The 19,037-nt window shown below is 35.5% G+C and overlaps 1 protein-coding gene across 1 annotated transcript; it reads left to right on the plus strand.

Annotated features, from left to right (window-relative positions):
• Nucleotides 1-1,254: 1,254 nt before the first annotated feature.
• On the plus strand, nt 1,255-12,130 carry LOC112520796 (beta-adaptin-like protein B). The gene is made up of 15 exons (XM_025129370.1): nt 1,255-1,363; nt 3,200-3,397; nt 4,568-4,681; nt 4,797-5,047; nt 5,204-5,339; nt 5,434-5,613; nt 5,698-5,790; nt 5,879-6,090; nt 6,191-6,254; nt 6,340-6,519; nt 8,093-8,185; nt 8,547-8,950; nt 9,061-9,250; nt 9,335-9,538; nt 11,554-12,130. Exons 1-15 carry the CDS (start codon nt 1,277-1,279, stop codon nt 11,851-11,853), a joined length of 2,706 nt encoding a protein of 901 aa, XP_024985138.1. The 5' UTR covers nt 1,255-1,276; the 3' UTR covers nt 11,854-12,130.
• Nucleotides 12,131-19,037: the final 6,907 nt, after the last annotated feature.

Genomic DNA, 19,037 nt, shown 5'->3' on the forward strand with positions numbered 1-19,037 from the left:
TAAATTTTTGTAAAACAATGTAATTTTAATTATAATAAAACGTATTTTTAGAGTGTATTTGAGTGACCCGTACGACAAATTTAATAACATAGTAAAAATACATATCATTTAAAAAAATATTTTTTTATGGATGAGACCGGTTAGACCTGTTACGAAGAAGGTAAGGCCCGATTGGGACCGGCCTGGCCCGAAACCGGTTTTTGGCCATCACTATTACACATACAAGGGAATGGGCCATTTGACCATGAGCCAAAGTCTTGGACTTTTTAACTAAACATAAAGTTCTCTCCGTATAAGATGTGTTATATGCCTTATGATAAAAACATCTTATGTCCAACATTTAGGTGGCGTTTGTTTTTTAAGAGGTGCTTAAGTCTGAAGTATGAATTCACTTCTGAATTTTAAGAGGTGGTGCTAAAGTCTGAAATCTGAATCAGTCAGACTGTTTGTTTTTACGTCTGAAATCTGAAATCTGAATCATTGAAATCTAGGCTTTCTTTGCAAGCATTGGAAGCTCTAAAAGCAATTAAGAGGTTTTAAGTGAAAATGTTATCTCTAAATAATTCAGACATAATCAGAGCTTTTAAGCTCTTAATTGAAAAAAAAAAACAAACACACTTAATACCCTAAAGTCTGACCGATTCAGACATAAGAGGGTATTAAGTGCTTTTTAGGTAAAAACAAACAGGGCCTAAGTGTTATTATCAGTTAGGGGTCGTTTACCAAACGCTTACCCGTGTAAGCTTTTACCAAGGTACACTACCTCACCGGATGAATATAGTAAGGACCTCTTACCCAATAAGAGCGAGACAAAGACCAAGAGTCTTACCCGATAAGTGAGGACGACGACTCTTACAATAGTAAGCGCTTACTGGGTAAATTGTTGCATTCAATGTCGTTTTAATAGACTAAAATCTTACTCGATAAGTAAATAATAGTGTTAAAATTTTACCGGTAAGCATTTACCGGATAAGTATTTGATAAACGACCCCTTAGCATATGAAATCTATGAATGGATCGCAAGATTTATTGAAAAGTATGAATTAATATTAATCCAAGAATAAAAACTTGTAATTTTCTTTCTCACTAAGCCAACCGTGGTTTGGTAATAAATGTTTTAGAAAAAGCAGCAGACCGGGTCGTCTAGAAACCCGTTTGACGATTGTAGGCGACTTTAAACTCGTTTTCGTTGCATCAAATCACAATTTCCCCAACCCTCTGCAGAAAACCGTCTTCTGCTCCGTGAAGTAGCCGTCGGCTCCGATCGCCAGCAGATATGAGCGGCCATGATTCAAAGTACTTCTCCACAACTAAGAAAGGAGAAATCCCTGAACTCAAAGAGGAACTCAATTCTCAGTACAAGGTTCTGTGTTTCACTCTTTCGTTTATATGTGTATCTATAGATCTATATAACGTAATTGTAATTGTGTTTATTGATCTAATCTTGTACTCGCTAGATTTTCATAATTTTGTAAGTTCGTTTTGGTCCGCTTGAATTTTCTGTCGTCATGCCAGCAATACTATCAGATCTGTTATTGTGACAAGAGATTTAATCGATGAGTCTGGAGATTTGAATTGATACAGTTTTTGAGATTTGGGAGCACGAAATACATGTATCAGGATTTGGAATTGAGCTGAATCTTCAGTCATATGCTTAAGCTTAACTAATTGTGCTTAGGTTCTTTCTCTCAAGCTATGATTTTCAATGCTCTCGAAAAATACGAGGTTTTTTTGGTATACATTACCATGGAGTAGTGACCCACAAAAAATTAGTCATCATGAGCTTTGATTTCAATTTGAGCTTCAGGGCCAGTGGTCTCGAAAACCATGAAATTTATCTGTGCTTACATACAAATGCCATTAACCAGTGCAACTACACATAAATTGGACAATGGTATTTTAGTTTTGCAATAGCTTAGATGTCAATCACTATTTCCCCTACAAGCACGTCCTTGCATTTTGCAAATTCTCTTGGTTTGGATTTTGGAGTGTTTAAATAATTCTAAATAACACATTATGGCCTTGTTATAGTGCGTTATGACATCAAGGCTTGGGTTCGCCGCCACGTTAACCCCTATGGCTCTACTCTAAGGCTTGGCTTGTATTGTAACGCGATATGGCGCGTTACTATGCGTTGTGACGCGTTATTTTTAATATATAACTTGAGGGATAAATGATAATTATATACAAGACCTCGCCGCCTTAGGGCACGCCTTGTAACGTGTATATGCTGCCTTAGGGCACGTCTTGAAAAATGCCGTGGCCTTGCCGTAACTCGTAAGGCTTGAGGTTTGAGCTCGCTGCCACGCCATGCCACGCCATGCCTCATGTCATTTAGAACCTTTTTACTTCTTTTGTGTGATCCGAGAGCGAATATGTGTGCCACAGTTCTGGAATTAGACAAACAAATAAATCAACTTCGAACTGAACGATTTTTTGTCTTATTTGGAACTTTGGTTGTAATGTTCTTAGGAGCTATGAAAAGTATATTCGTTTGCATAAAATGGAAATTTAGTTACTTTTAGTAGACGAGTTGAAATGAGCATGACTTTTTTGGAATAGCTTTAACTGTCAAGTGTCAACCAATGTTTCATTACACCATGTGTGCATGCTTACATTTGCAATGTTTACCTTCAGCCAGTTGGAACTTTAGAAAGAAATTACTGTAGTATGAAGGCTCGATAGATGGGAATAATGCTACTTCTCTTTGTTTTCCAGTCCTTCCTTATGATGTACGAGTCCTGTAAATAATTCTTTTGGATCTTTATAGTAAATACTAAATAGTGATTAGTAAATGAATAACTTATTCTTGCATTGTATCTGGCTGTAATTTTTCGGGTGGTGGGTCAAATAAACATACCATAACAATGAAAGCAATCATTCGGTCTCAAGCTAGTTGCAGCGTGATAGGCAACTAGCCAACTAGACATAAAGCCCTTCAGAAAAAAAGCAGATGAAACAATCAAGGCTCTTGGATATAAGTAGCATCCTTCCACTTTATGCTATCTAAGTCACATAGATATATTTTAAATGTAATGAAGAAAATAAATAGGGGCAAGTCTCATTATATATGCATGTGAGTGCCGCATCATACTTATTGCATGCTGCATGACTAGTTCTCATGTCGATACTTGATGATGGCTAGTTTTGGTTATTTTTAGCTCATTGATTTGATGGAAATGTTTTTTCTGCGCTCCAGGATAAGAGAAAGGATGCTGTTAAAAAAGTTATTGCAGCTATGACAGTTGGGAAGGATGTTTCATCACTTTTCACAGATGTCTTGAACTGTATGCAGACCGAAAATTTGGAGCTCAAAAAGCTTGTTTACTTGTATCTCATCAATTATGCTAAAAGTCAGCCTGATCTGGCAATACTTGCAGTTAATACCTTTGTGAAGGTAAGAAGTAGGATGATTTGCTTTTCGCATCTACATAATGGTTTGCCCTTTATAAACATTTTCATGCGCTGGTTAGAGATTAGACCTGTATCTAGAGGAACACATCAGGAGAAACAGGGTTAGGCTTAGATTGACATGAGGAAAGTAATGACCAGAGACTTGAATGAGTGAAATATGCCATAGGAGTTGTACTTCTACAGAGGATTATTTAAAGACAGGCTGTTCATATTTTGGAGGCCTTTTGAGGCGGAGGGTGGGGTTGCCGCTTTGTAAGTCCTAGTGGGCTTCATTTTTAGCTGCTTGTTGCTGTTGTCTTTGTTCTTGTTTGTTCTATTTCCTGTATGGTAATCAAAGTCCTACCTTAAATAGGTTAAATAATTTTTGTAACTATGAAAAACATGTTGAACACCACCCTTAATGTGGAGGCGAACTTTAGACATGATGAGTCAGGACATGGCCATACAGTTCAGAAAAATCAAATGGCTGCATTTGGGAATAGCTGGTTAACAAAGCTCCTGTTTATAAAAATAAGATTTCGGATTAGAAGAACTGGGATTACACCACAATGGGAACCGCAAACTAGAGCCTTTCTGAAGACTAGGATTTGAATTGTTAGAAAATTAGCTTAAAGAATTGGGTTATTGTGGGCTATAGTCTATAGGTCTAAAAACCTATTTTCTGAGACACTTATGGTTGGAATTTTACTGGCCCTATCAATGAATTTCAAATGTATACAATATACTGCCACTTCCTTCTACTCTCTCTCTCTCTCTCCATCTCTCTCCATATCTCTTTCTTTTTGAATTGTTTAAATTGATTGCTATACTCCTTGTCTTTTCGGGTCATAATACCTCAGACTCATATCTAGTACCAAAGAAGCTTCTAGTGTGTGTATTATACGAGCCTTGAAGCAATTCCTTTCGCATTCCTGTTTGAATTAAGTGCAGATGATTATGTGACAGCCTTCTTATGAATACAAGCTTGTATCTGTTATCTTAATCTTCAGTTTTATTGGTATTTCTTTGCTAGAATGCATTAGGTTTCAAGACTATTAAAATGCATAGTACTTTGTTTTTTCGTGACATTGTTTAATTTACGTTTTAGATTTGTGGATAAGAGCCCAATTTCTCTTGAACAAATCCCTAAGATGATTGCATCAAATGTTTACAGGATACTCAAGACCCAAATCCTTTAATCCGGGCTTTAGCTGTTCGAACAATGGGATGCATCCGAGTTGATAAAATTACTGAATATCTTTGTGATCCCCTCCAGAGGTGTCTTAAGGTTGATATTGTCTTCTTTCTTGTTGGAATTTCAATTATCGATCAGCTAGAGTATGATTGAATGATTAAGAGTTCTCTTAACCTCTCTGGCTTTCTTGTATGTTATTTTTTACCAGGATGATGATCCTTATGTTCGAAAAACAGCAGCTATATGTGTTGCTAAACTTTATGACATCAATGCTGAGTTAGTTGAAGATAGGGGTTTTCTGGATGCTCTCAAGGATCTGATATCTGACAATAACCCAATGGTAGTAGCAAATGCTGTTGCAGCACTTGCTGAAATTCAAGATAACAGCAGTACACCCATTTTTGAGATCACTAGCCATACTTTGTCAAAGCTGCTTACAGCTCTAAATGAATGCACTGAGTGAGTGTGTTTCCGATGAATAGTACTTTTTTTTAGTAATATGTGCTATAACTGTTGTATTCTGGATGAGTTATAACCTGTTGCTTCCTTGACCATCACTTTTTATGCTCTGCTATTTATTTGCTGTGCTCACAAGTTATTTTGAACATACTTCAGGTGGGGTCAAGTTTTCATATTAGATGCACTTTCCAAGTACAAGGCAGCTGATGCACGCGAAGCTGAAAATATTGTAGAGAGAGTTACTCCAAGACTGCAACATGCAAATTGTGCAGTAGTTCTTTCAGCTGTGAAGGTGGCTTGCTTTACTTTTCTTTTCTGTTGTATTTATCTCCAATCTGATTTATGCATTCTTGCAGTCCTGATTTTTATCATTGTTGCCTTTGTAGATGATCCTTCAACAAATGGAACTTATCACTAGCCCTGACGTCGTAAGGAATTTGTGCAAGAAAATGGCTCCTCCTCTTGTAACATTACTTTCTGCAGAACCTGAGATTCAATATGTTGCATTAAGGAACATTAACCTTATTGTACAAAGGAGGCCTACAATTCTTGCCCATGAAATTAAGGTACAATGATTCAGCATCTGTCTTTTAGCTCACTTAGTCGAGGCCTCCAGGTAGAAAATAACCTCTAACATACCTATTTTCTAGGTGTTCTTTTGCAAGTACAATGATCCGATCTATGTGAAGATGGAGAAGTTAGAGATCATGATAAAACTTGCTTCAGATAGAAATATAGACCAGGTAATTAGCATGCTGTAGGAGCTAATTTTGGTTGTCAATTTGCTCAAGGAATCTTCTCCCATCTTACATTCTTGGTGCACTTCCCCAGGTTTTATTGGAGTTCAAAGAATACGCTACAGAAGTGGATGTAGATTTTGTTAGAAAGGCTGTTCGTGCTATTGGGCGTTGTGCTATCAAGTTAGAGAGAGCTGCTGAACGTTGCATTAGTGTTCTTCTAGAGCTGATCAAAATTAAAGTAAACTATGTTGTTCAAGAAGCTATTATAGTCATCAAGGATATTTTTAGAAGATATCCTAACACGTAAGCTTCTAAAGTTTTGTTATGCAGCTAATTGTAATTATAATGTTCATAGAATTGTTGTATACTAAAATACAACTCTAAATTGGATCTCTCCTCTCAGCTATGAATCTATCATTGCCACACTTTGCGAGAGTTTGGACACGTTAGATGAACCGGAGGCCAAGGTACTAAAGATTAGCTCTAAATTTTATGCCATCTGTAGAAGCTTAGCCCACTTCATACTAATGTACTTTTCTTTTTATTTCACAGGCATCGATGATTTGGATAATTGGTGAATATGCAGAAAGAATTGATAACGCTGATGAACTTCTTGAAAGCTTTCTGGAAAGTTTCCCTGAAGAACCTGCACAAGTTCAGTTGCAGTTGTTGACAGCAACAGTAAAACTTTTTCTTAAGAAGCCAACTGAAGGACCCCAACAGATGATACAGGTATTATTTCTGTTATATGGTTGTAGATGAAGGATCGTGTGAGAATAGGAGTTACAGTGAGAAGCATAAGAAGAGATCTGGACCCTTGATCACTTTTAATATCACCCCACCCATGAATTGCTTTTATCACGGGAATTGATTACCGCATTAGTGTTGATCTTCACTTAGGATTGATCCAAGGGTGGAGATCCTTTCTCACCCTTCTCACCATAACTTCCATTCTCACCGGAACTCAACCCTATGGTTGTGTTGCTAAGAACACAAGAAGGCTTTCTTTTGGTTTTGGTGCCTTCTAGTGATGACATGCTCACTTCCCTGCACCTAGCATCAACTATTTTAACTATCTTCAAATGCCGTGTGCTAAGCACGGGTATCCTAATTACTTAGGGTACTTGGTTATCCCATGCATCCACTTTGTTGCTTCCTTCTGCCACAAACACATTAGAAGTGTTAATGAACTAATAGCTGGACTGTGATCTGCGTTTAATATTCTGGACACTGGACTATGCAGTATATTTGTTTAATGGATGAGAATACTGGGACAACTTATTGTTAGGCTCTTATGTGTATATCAATTATGTATATTTTACTAAGAATGACATCTTCTGGTCAGAGAACATGAACCCCTTAGGGGCCGTTTACCAAACGCTTACCCGGGTAAGTGCTTACAGGCAAAATTCAACACGATCACTTACTTACCAGGTAAGATTTTAGTCCACCAGAACGGTATTGTATGCAACAATTTACCTGGTAAGCGCTAACGGTGCTAAGAGTCATTGCCCTCACTTACCGGGTAAGACTCTTGGTCCTTGCCTTGCTCTTACCGTGTAAGACTCTCGGTCCTTGCCTTGCTCTTACCGGGTAAAATTCATGGTCCTTGCCATATTCATCTGGTAAGGTAATGTGAGTTGGTAAGCATTTGGTAAACGGCCCCTTAGTCTTGCATAACAGCTTTCCCCATGGCTTAGAAGAAGCTATATAAGCTATGAACAACACTAACATTGAGCTAATACATGTCCATTAAAATGTCAGTATTTGGTTGTTACGTGCTGGGACAATCAAAATCAATTGAATACACCTAAACTGTTAAAACTCTTAACAATTTCTTTTGTCGGAAGGCATACATGTCCTTTCTATTACTTAACAATCTCTCGGATATTATTCTCCACCATATTTTCACCCTTAGCCAACTCTTATCTTGGTACGAGATGTTAGAATTGAGTCTTAGTTTGCCTGCTTTACAAACCAGCATAACCTCTTGAAATAAAGGCATGTACTTTCTAAATGTGGTCGAGTGTCTGTGCATTCAAATAGAGGTATAACATGCTGTTTCACATACATACATGGATGTTTACTGGCAGTGGAGTAGATTCACCATAGGTTCTCACTTTTCACCAAGTAATGTCCAAAACTTTCACTTCGGAAATTTGGAAACGTTTTTCTCAAGGGTATCAAGTATCAACTATTTTAAGTGTAGGCTATTTTAATTTGGAACATGCCAGTTGAATATATTGAACTTCTGTATTTATATCTACCTGGATCTGGTTTTAAAAACATACTCTCATTTTTATAGGTTGTTTTGAATAACGCCACTGTGGAGACTGACAATCCAGATCTTCGAGATCGTGCGTACATATATTGGCGTCTTCTTTCAACAGATCCTGAGGTTTGTATTTACCAAGTTGCTGCATGCTATCTTCTGTTGCCACTAACTCACTAGCTGTATTGCTGCAACTCTCAACTGTTTATAAAAAAATAATCTCGAAATCAAGCATATATGAGATGTCATAAGTATCTTTATTAACCTAAAACAATGTAATGTGTGCATCACTTAGTAAGAGATTGGAAAATGATTTTGTTTTGCTAAACACTAGGGGATGGAGGAGGGTTGTCTACTTGTCTCTTGTTTCATTTTTATATTTTAGCAGCTTGATTGCTTCAGAAGTCAGCATTTTGCATATGTTTCTTATTTGGTTATTTGGAAACAAATACTATCTGTCATCATGACTTGTGTTATTATATCTCAGGCTGCAAAAGATGTCGTTTTAGCTGAAAAGCCAGTGATTAGTGACGACTCAAACCAGTTTGATTCATCCCTCCTTGATGAGTTGCTTGCCAACATTGCTACTTTGTCGTCCGTGTACCACAAACCCCCTGAAACATTCGTAACCCGTGTGAGGACCTTACAGAAAACAGAAGAAGAAGAATTTCCCGAGGGAAGTGAAGGAGGGTATTCTGAGACATCATCTGCACATGCTGCTGATAATGGTGCATCGCCACCACCTACTTCAAGCACACCTCCATATGCTACAACAAAGCAACCTGCACCTGCTGCTCCTGTGCCAGATTTACTCGATCTTATGGGTCTTGATGGTGATGGTGGTGGAGATAATGCTGTTGTATCAGTTGATCAACCTGTAAAAACTGCAGGGTAAGTATGGTGGATGCTTGACTAGTTAGAATAGTAATGTTGAATTGTTAAGATCGAAATATAATAGCATAATTTTCTTGCATATGAGTTCACTGACACTTCTATTGCAGGCCTCCACTTCCTGTTTTATTACCAGCTGCAAGTGGTCAAGGTCTGGAAATCAGTGCTCAAATGGTACGCAGAGATGGTCAGATATTTTACAGCTTAATGTTTGAGAACAACACACAAACTCCACTGGATGGGTTCATGATTCAGTTCAACAAGAATACATTTGGTCTTGCTGCTGGTGGACCACTCCAGGTACCATTCTTGGACATCAATATCTTTTGCTCCTTCCCACTATATATTGTTGTCGATAAATAACCTATAAATATTTTTAATCAGGTCCCACAAGTGCAACCAGGAACATCGGAAAGGACCCTTCTTCCTATGGTTCTGTTTCAGAATATAGCGCCAGGTCCCCCAAACTCACTTTTACAGGTTGCCGTAAAGAATAATCAACAGCCTGTATGGTACTTTAACGATAGAATCTCATTGCTTGTGTTGTTTACGGAAGATGGAAGAATGGAACGTACTGCCTTCCTTGAGGTAATATAACTGCTTGTGTTCTTTTAACTATACTCCATTCACACCCACAACATATATTGAGGTGAAATTTCACTTTTGAGATAAAACGAACTATTTGACTTCAAAATTGAATTGACAGTTTTTAAAGTGATAATTCACTTTTTGAACCAAAGTGCTTGGCTTTCTGTCAAAAACCGACCTTCCTTTTAGCTATGTTAAAATAAATATAGTTTGCAAAAATGAGCATTTCTTTTTACAAATGACCAAAATGTAAATGCAAAAATACCATCATGCTTAGCAATTAAAAATTGCATTTTTGGCAAGTTGTAGCTTTTCTTTGTGCATTTTCACAAGGATGATGGTTTATTTGCAATGAAAAGCCAAATACGATGATTCAAGAAGTCATGTAAGTTCGTTTGTTTTTGTAGTTACAATGCTTAATAGGAGAAGCTACAATTGGAAATGTTGGTGTTAATTTTGACATTTAACACATCATTAGAATTATAAAATTAGGTTTGACCTTAAAGGTCAAGGGTACCCTATGCACGCGCAGTGCTAGTGGGATTATTTTCATATAGCGGGTCAAAATAGGTCGGATTTGGTTGATCTGTAAATGCTTCCTTTATAAATTTATAAATAATGTATATGAAAAATAAATTCAAAGAATAATACTAATATAACAATCAGCTTTAAAAGAATAAAACACTTTAGAATGTAATAAAACTTGAATATGCTAAACCATTTGCCTTTATTTCTTTTCTAAATTTCTAAGCTTATCATTTGACTTGTTAAAGAATGTAACCAAAATTGACTCATTTTTACGTAAATGGATTGAAATTGCTCTCCAGTTGTACCTCTATTTGCTTTCCAAACCTGGATAATACATAAGGAACTACTTTATCGAAAGAAGACTTGCTTAGTAGCTCTTCCTTCTGGTTCTCTACTTGTGAAAACTTGAAACATTCGGCTTTAAGTGTAGTTAAATACTAGTTCTTGAAATCAAATGTCTAAAGTACTCTACGACAATGACAAAGGGAATCTGATGGAACAAATCAGAATCATCTGTGATTATTAATGATTACAATGGACAGATGTAATTTTAGCTTGAAAATTTTCTAAAGAGAGAAAGAAGCGTTATACTCGCTCCCTCCTATCAATATTGCAACATTTGACTTGGGGACATTTAATACCAACTCAAATCATACCAAACCAAAGGAGCAGAAAGGTTGTTTATGCGAATACCACATACTTGGTAATGGGATAATGACCCAATAAAAAGTCAACAAAACCTTGAATAAACCTTTGAAAAGAAAATTTCTATCCTGTCCACAACCTTTTCAACTAGTTGCCCCCAATCTTTTACCTTCTAATAAATGCATCATTATTTTATTTTTAGGTTTTTTTTACATATCTTAAATATATATGTTATTTATATATATTTTGTTTATTATTATTTGTTAGGTGTTATTAAATTATAACTTTTGTTTCTTAAGTAAGAATTTGTTGAAAATTTGGTAGTTGTTAGTTCACAACAAATTTGTAATGCCAACACTCAGTTTGAAGTTTGCACCTATATACTTCAAAACTTCCAACTAAGAAATCTACCTCTTGAGTACTTGACAATAATTCGTACAGCTAATGGAAAAGAGAGAAAAAAAGGTGCTGGTTTCCTATACGCCAAACCGATCCAATATCTTTGACATATGACTTGTTAAACCGGTGTTCTAAAATATGTTTACCTGAGTTTTGGAAAATTGAGCAGTCAAAATTTAAATTATGCCCCCCCAACAAGAAGTTCTGGATCCACCACTGGACAAGCTTTAATGCGCAATTTTCATGGGATGCCTCATAAAATGGAAATGTTGCAGCTTTCTTTAGTCTGAGGAAGTAGGGTACATCGCAAAACAGAAACTATTACAATTTCATAGGACATATAAATACCTCCTCTTTAAACCCTAAACCACCCATGCATCTTAAGTATGCAGAATGCCCTAATTAGCAAATTAAATCTGAGATTTGTGTACCTGTGATTGCAGACATGGAAGTCATTGCCGGATTCCAACGAGGTCTCAAGAGACATTCCAGGCATTGTGATAAACAATGTGGATGCAACCATAGAGCAGTTGGCTCCTTCAAACATGTTCTTTATTGCCAAGCGTAAGAACGCCAACCAGGATGTCTTGTATCTATCGGCCAAAATCCCACGAGGTATCCCTTTCTTGATTGAACTTACAGCAGTCATTGGTGTTCCTGGACTTAAGTGTGCCATTAAAACTCCAAATCCTGAAATGGCGCCATTATTCTTTGAAGCGCTGGAAACGGTTCTCAAGAGTTAATTTCTATTTTGGCCCTCCCCCCTCTTGTTGTTTTCTTGGTCCCTTTGGTTTCTGTATCTGTTAGCGGATGTATAGGTTTTAGGTTTCCGGGGATCCTTATTTGGTCATACCAACTAAGATTTGCTGATAAAAAGTTTGTATCATTCACTGTAATTTTGGTGCATCTTGTTGCACAAAGTTTACACTATTTTGCATATGTTAATTATGGATCTGTAATTGGTGTGGCACTGAAATGCAACTTTTTTGTATATTGCAAACTGCTGCGGTTTGGTTCTTTTTAGCTTCCCTTGCAGATTGAGAAGCTTATCTCACATTGCAAATGTGTATATTTTTGGATGTGATATACTTGAGAAGCTTCCCTTGGTTTGGTTTACGTTTCTTTCTTTTTATTTCTTTTGCATGTTTTCGGGCTTTTAAATTTGTATAAATTTGTTTGCAACAACATTTCTGTAAAAACCAAAACTGGATTTACAACCAATGCTTTATTCTACAACACTTGGAACAAAAGCACACGTGCAAAACGAGTGAATGAGTTTTGAATCGTAGTTTTTGTTTCTTTTTTTAAACCAAACAAATCTAATATATCTCGTTTGAAAGCAAGGTGGGGTTTGGGAAGATTGGAATGTAGGCATGACTAACCTCTACCTCAAAACTGATTCTGTGAACACCCACATAAAAAACTGATTCTGTGAACACCCACATAAAGTAGGCAGCATAAAAAGAAGAAAAAGGAAAAATGAGAAAGAAACATAAAACAATTAACAAAACACACGCAAACCATTCATCAAACGAAAAAACATCATTTTGCGTAATGATTTTCGACAAAATGAAGATGTAAAATGGATAAAAAAGCAAGAAATGATGATATCAAGAAACCATCCAAATTGAAACAAGAATGCATAATTTTATAGACCATTTAGCATCTCAACAGACAAGCTAATAGCAGTCATAATGCAAACAACTTCATACAAGTTTTCTTCTTCAAATTAAGCCGTCCCTACAACACGGTTTTGGCATTTTGAATTACAGCGAAGACATGATTTCATCAACACGATACCTCAAAGGTTACAATGGCTGAATGGTGGAGGACGGTAGACATGCAACAACAGTAATATCATGTTAAGATGTGTGTGTGTATATATATATATATATATATGTATATATATATATATATATATATATATATAYATATATATATATATATATATATATATATAGGGTTAGGTTTTGTTGAGAAGTGTAAGAAATAATCTCCATCCTTGGATGCACACAAGGATGAGATGCACCATTGAATTATTGTATCAAACGCGATTCATGAATGAGTTTGAGATTAAAGAGGGTCCAGATCCATTCTCACGCTTCTCACCTTAACACTCCTTGTCTCACGGTCCTTCGCCTATATATATATATATATAGACTTAGGATCGTGTGAGAAGAAGAGGTAAGATGAGAAGCGTAAGAAGAGATCTCCACCCTTGATCACTTTTAATTTCATGCCCACCCATGAATTGCGCTTTAGAAGAGAATTGATCTGGTGCATCTCATTAGTGTTGATCTTCAATTAGGATTGATCCAAGAGTGGAGATCCCTTCTTACCGTTCTCACTATAACTTGCCTTCTCACCAAAACCTAACCCTCCCCCCCTCTCTCTCTCTCTCTCTTTATATATATATATATATATATATATATATATATATATATATATATATATATATATAGTTAGACCGTTTTCACTGAATGAACATGTAGGTTGACCGTTTGACTTAGTCCATGCGTCTCCTAGAATAACGATCATTACTCCTGCATGGGGAGTGAGATCTTTGCCAAACGTATCTTCTATGAGGTGGATAGCTTTGCCTACGATTGTTTCCTGATCCTACATGACCATTAAGTTGGCTTTAGGAGATAAGGGACAGGTTCAAATGAGAAGCATAAAGAATGGCCTGAAGTCATCGCAAGCGAACTTCCATGGCCACAAGGGCTTTGGCAGCGCCTGAATTTGAACCCATGGAAAATGAGATTTCCACAACATCCCCCTAAATCAATTTGGAATCAAGGTGCAAGACTATATTTGCAAATTTAAATCTACCTTAAAACAGACAACAAGACTCAAATTCTGAGCAAAAATTAGCACTAAAGAAACGGACATACCTCTTATATTTTTCACACCATATATGTTCCAGGAGTCGTTCTCCTGCATTTTCTTTTAGCCTGCATAACACCAACACCGAACCTGTAGTTCAGTGATTGAATGAATGTAGATATATTTTCACGCCATAAGTAAACCAGGTATCTAAATGTTTAAAATGTTATATCTCATGTACCAAAATGAAGGTTTTGAAAGTATGTTATCCAAAATAGGAATCAGTACACTCCTTGAAAATATAAAGAGAAGGGTATAGAGCCACCACCTCAGAAGCTACTTAGACAATGTGTTTGATGGAGATACACACAGACCAGACCTGCTGCCAAAGGCAATGTCTCTCAAAGATGAGCAAAAATCAAACTTCTATAGGAAATTAATGAGCGTAAATGAGATGTTTGAGTGATAATATTACAATTTTAAGTGTGTTTATTACCTTTTCTACTGTTATCAGACAACCTTCCAGCACTGCACAACACAACGGTCAGCATCTGCAGTGGTCTCCATAGTATCAAAAGTGAACCTGCGAGATTCTTTGGTCCTTGGATCCATTACCAGATGGCATTCTGTAACCTGAAATCCAAATCACAAATATGAACCCAAAAGAACTTGTAGCAGGGTCAAACGAGAGTTGGGTTCAAACAAGAACAGTCACCAAATAAGAGAACACGACAATGGCCAATTCACATGTGATTTTACCCTAAACAACTAAGCTGACTTGTAAAATCACATGTACTAACAGGTCGCTTAGCACATCTTGCATTGACCGTGTTCCATAATCACATGTGATCTCGGTGACTGAAATTACATGTGATTTGGCCATTCTCATGTTCTCTTATTTTAATCCTGTTTTTGTTTGATCCTCCCTCTAACAATCGATGGAGACAAATTTACCTTTCCATCTTTGTTGAAGGATCGCTAGAATCAGTTCTAGTGGAAGTTCCTGTTACGTAAAGATTATTTCCAGGATTCAAAACATCTGCAGAATCTGGGCTCCTATAGCAACACAATCAAATAATTATATATATATATATATATATATATATATATATATATATATATATGCTTGCATATTTGCATGTGATTTCTACCACTCAAAATACAGGGAAAACTAGATGAATTATAGGAGAAAAATAGAGGTCTAAATGCAAACTAAAACACAACTTGTAATGATGAGCTATGTGAAACAAAAGGTATCAAGTAGATGGTTTCTTTGTGTGTACATTTTCAAACCCGTTCATTCTTACAAATTGAAGTGTTTTTTCCCCATATTTTTGCAGAAACGATGGCCATGGGAGGTTCAAATAAGAAAGCTAAATATCGTGAAAAGGCAAGAAGGGAAGGTTCATATGTGATCATTGAAAAATCCCGGAAAAAGAATCTATTTGAAGATGACCGGCATTACAAATTATTCATATGGGTTCACACATGCATCTTCAAATGGGTTTTTCAATGATTCGGATATGTTTATTCGCATATGAACCCTCCCTTCTTATTTGAATTGACCCTTTTTCAAAGATAATGCAATTTTGAAGAACAAAATTCTCGGTTCTTGATTCTGTAATCCATAAGCAACAATCAGTACCCAACAAGCCCTTTAAGCCCCTTTTTACCTTCATGAACAACAATTGGAATCTCTTAATTCTTGATCAAGGGCTTAACGTTCAACACATTCAATCTAACAGACAAAATTCTGGAAATTCGACTGGTTAAATTAAGTCACGGTATGAATATAAAGCTGTGGAGTAGTATGAAATGAACATAAGGAATAGAAGATAAAGAACATACCCTCATTTGATCTTATAAATTTAGCTGAAGAAATCTCAGAAACCCAATTGAAACATGGAAGTTCTTGTATTGGGAATTGATAGCCGCATGGCAATTGGTAAAAAAGAAACCCCAAATTTGCAAAAACAAATATAGAGGAAATATTTACATTCAGATCACTTGATTATTTATTATTTACACACAGCATCTTTATTCCAAAAAGATTCATATTATTAACCGACTACATGTGAACAAACATAATTACGAAACAAACTTATGTTAATCATTATATTAAATTCCAATTATAGATGAAAAACAAATCATATGAAAAACACATGATACACTAGTGCTCAAATATCAATTTATATGTATGTGTATGCATGGGCGGACCTGTATGGGAGCAACCGGTGGCACGTGCCATTGTATTATTTCGCCTCCAAAGGGTAAAATTTTTAGGTTTCTAAACGGTGCTACCGTATTATTTTGGAAGGTGCTACCGTATTATTTTGAAAGGTGCTACCGTATTCAAACATAACAATTAAAATTTAAAACCCAAACAAAATAAAGCCCAATTATCTAACTTAATAAAATGCAAAGTCCAATTAATTTATTAACATTAATAAAATGCAAAGCCCAATTATATGATTAAGCCCAAATCAAATATACAAACTATTACCTCCTCCATTCCTCCTCTTGGATGCTTTATTTGAAAAACATGGATTAAGTTTCACAAAGGTAAAAAGATTTCTTAATAATTTATTTGCTTTTAAGTCYTAATTATATCATTAAATATTTGGCTAAATAACTTAATTTATCTTTAAAATAGGTAAGGGGTTAAACCAAGAGATTTCCCTTGTTCGAGCTGGAGATACACGATGGAATTCTCATCTTAAAACAATCTTGAGTTTGATTGCTTTGTTTCCAGAGGTCATACAGGTGCTTGAATATGTCGAAGATGATGGTGATAATGGAGCTAGTCGGCTTCAAGCAAGAGGTCTTTTATCATACTTAAAGACATTTGAATTTATGTTTTATATGCACTTGAATTCAACGATCTTAGGATTAACAAATTCATTGTCTTAAGCTCTTCAAAGGAAAGATGAAGACATATTGGAAGCTATTGATTTGATAGGAACAACCAAAGGTCAATTACAAATGTTGAGGGAAAATGAGTTTGATCAAGTTTTGGAGAAATGCTACTCTTTTTGTGATAAACATAAAATTGTGAAGTTGGATATGGCTGAAGCTTATGTTAATACAAGAAATTCAAGGAAAAAGACGAACATTACCAATCAACATTATTATAACTATGATATATTCAACACTGTTTTGGATATGCAGATCTGAGAGTTTGGTGATCGTTTTGGTGAGATAAGCACCGACTTGCTTCAAAATATGGCGGCTTTGAATCCACGCAATTCGTTTTCTCAGTTTAACAAATCAAGCCTATTGAAGTTGAGTCAGATGTATCCCCGAGATTTTGAAGACAAGGAAAGGATCATTCTTGAGCATGAACTTGATATCTACTATCATTCTGTTTATAATGATGTCAGATTTGCCAACTTAAACGGTATTGCCGACCTCGCCAGATTAATGGTTGCAACAAGAAAGCATCTTTCTCATCTTTTAGTCTACCGGTTATTGAAACTGACACTGGTTTTGCCTGTTGCAACTGCTACGGTTGCAAGATGCTTTTCGGCGATGAAGCTTGTCAAGACAGATTTACGTAATCGAATTGGTGATATTTTTTGAATTATGCCCTCATTTGCGCCATAGAAAAGGAAGCCCTTAGTAATGTTAAAAACGAAGATGTAATCGATCGTTTCCAAAAGATGAAGACACGCCGAGGACAAATTTAGAAGTTGTTTCTCAACATATTTTTTGTAATTATTTTTGGGTATATATTGACCGTTTTCAAAAGATGAAAACGCGTCGGGTACAAGTTTACGAGTTGTTTATCGGTACCATAAAAACCATATTTTTTGTAATTATTTTTGGGTATATATTGACCGTTTTCAAAAGATGAAAACGCGTCGGGTACAAGTTTACGAGTTGTTTATCGGTACCATAAAAACCATATTTTTTGTAATTATTTTTAGATGTATATTATATTATATTAATTATATGGTGCCATCGTATGGAAAATTTTCTGGGTCCGTCCCTGTGTGTATGTGTATGTGTATGTCAAAACATACTTAAGTAAGAGTATTTACAGATACCATATGATGTTATATTTATAATCAAAGAATAAATTGAATTGTTGGTTCATAGTATGTTGTAAACATACTCAAATATCATATTATCATTTGATTGATAAAATAATCATTACAGAAAATGCACAGTCTACTATCGTACCATCGCTCAACCAAGTGCTTTCTTTTCACATGACATCCAAATTTTTAGAGGATTGTTTTTTTTTTCCTTCAGATTGTTCCAAAAACAAAGTTTTCCCGAACAAATTTATTTGGTGGTTAACAACTTGTATTGAACTACAGACCAACGAAGTATCTCTATTCTTCAGCTCTTTACATTTCAAGTTTCTATTGTGGTTGTGTTGCTGGTTGTTATCTTTTACTCTTTTATATATAAACATAATCCTGTATTAAGTTTTGTTTGAACTAAAAGCTTGTGAAAACCGATGTGTAAAGTGCTAACAACCTCTGCAGGGTTGCACATATATATCATGTTTCGTAATTCTGTTGGTTAAGGGTAGGTAGACGCTTGGGTCATATAATGGAGCGAGATGCAGCCTTTCCGTTCTTGACAAAGATAAGTCTTATATTAGCAGATCATTTCTAATAGCAAACAGACATAATTAATCTGATAATAATCAAAAATAAAACAAAAGTATCCAAAGTAATTAAAAAACCAATGCATGTAATCGAATTTGTAAGTAATCATCGATAATTAAAAAATGAAAATGCCCATAAGCAAGCACGAAAGGGATTCAAAAGCGGACTATAAATTTATTGTAGCAGTACATTTTTATAAAACTTTATATAAAATAATAATACAATCAGTTTCATCACTTAAAGATAATTAAAAAAAATCATTTCCTTTTCTCATATTAAATTTAAATATCATTAAAATTTTATTTTATCTATTTCAAAGAATTGCTAAAAATATTTTTATTTATTTAGTTAAAAAGTAAATACCGACACAATTATGGTTTTGCTACCGTATTCAAACATAACAATTAAAATTTAAAACCCAAACAAAATAAAGCCCAATTGTCTAACTTAATAAAATGCAAAGCCCAATTATATGATTAAGC

This window comes from Cynara cardunculus (assembly GCF_001531365.2).
Source record: "Cynara cardunculus var. scolymus isolate 2C chromosome LG 11, CcrdV1, whole genome shotgun sequence".
Lineage (NCBI taxonomy): Eukaryota > Viridiplantae > Streptophyta > Magnoliopsida > Asterales > Asteraceae > Cynara > Cynara cardunculus.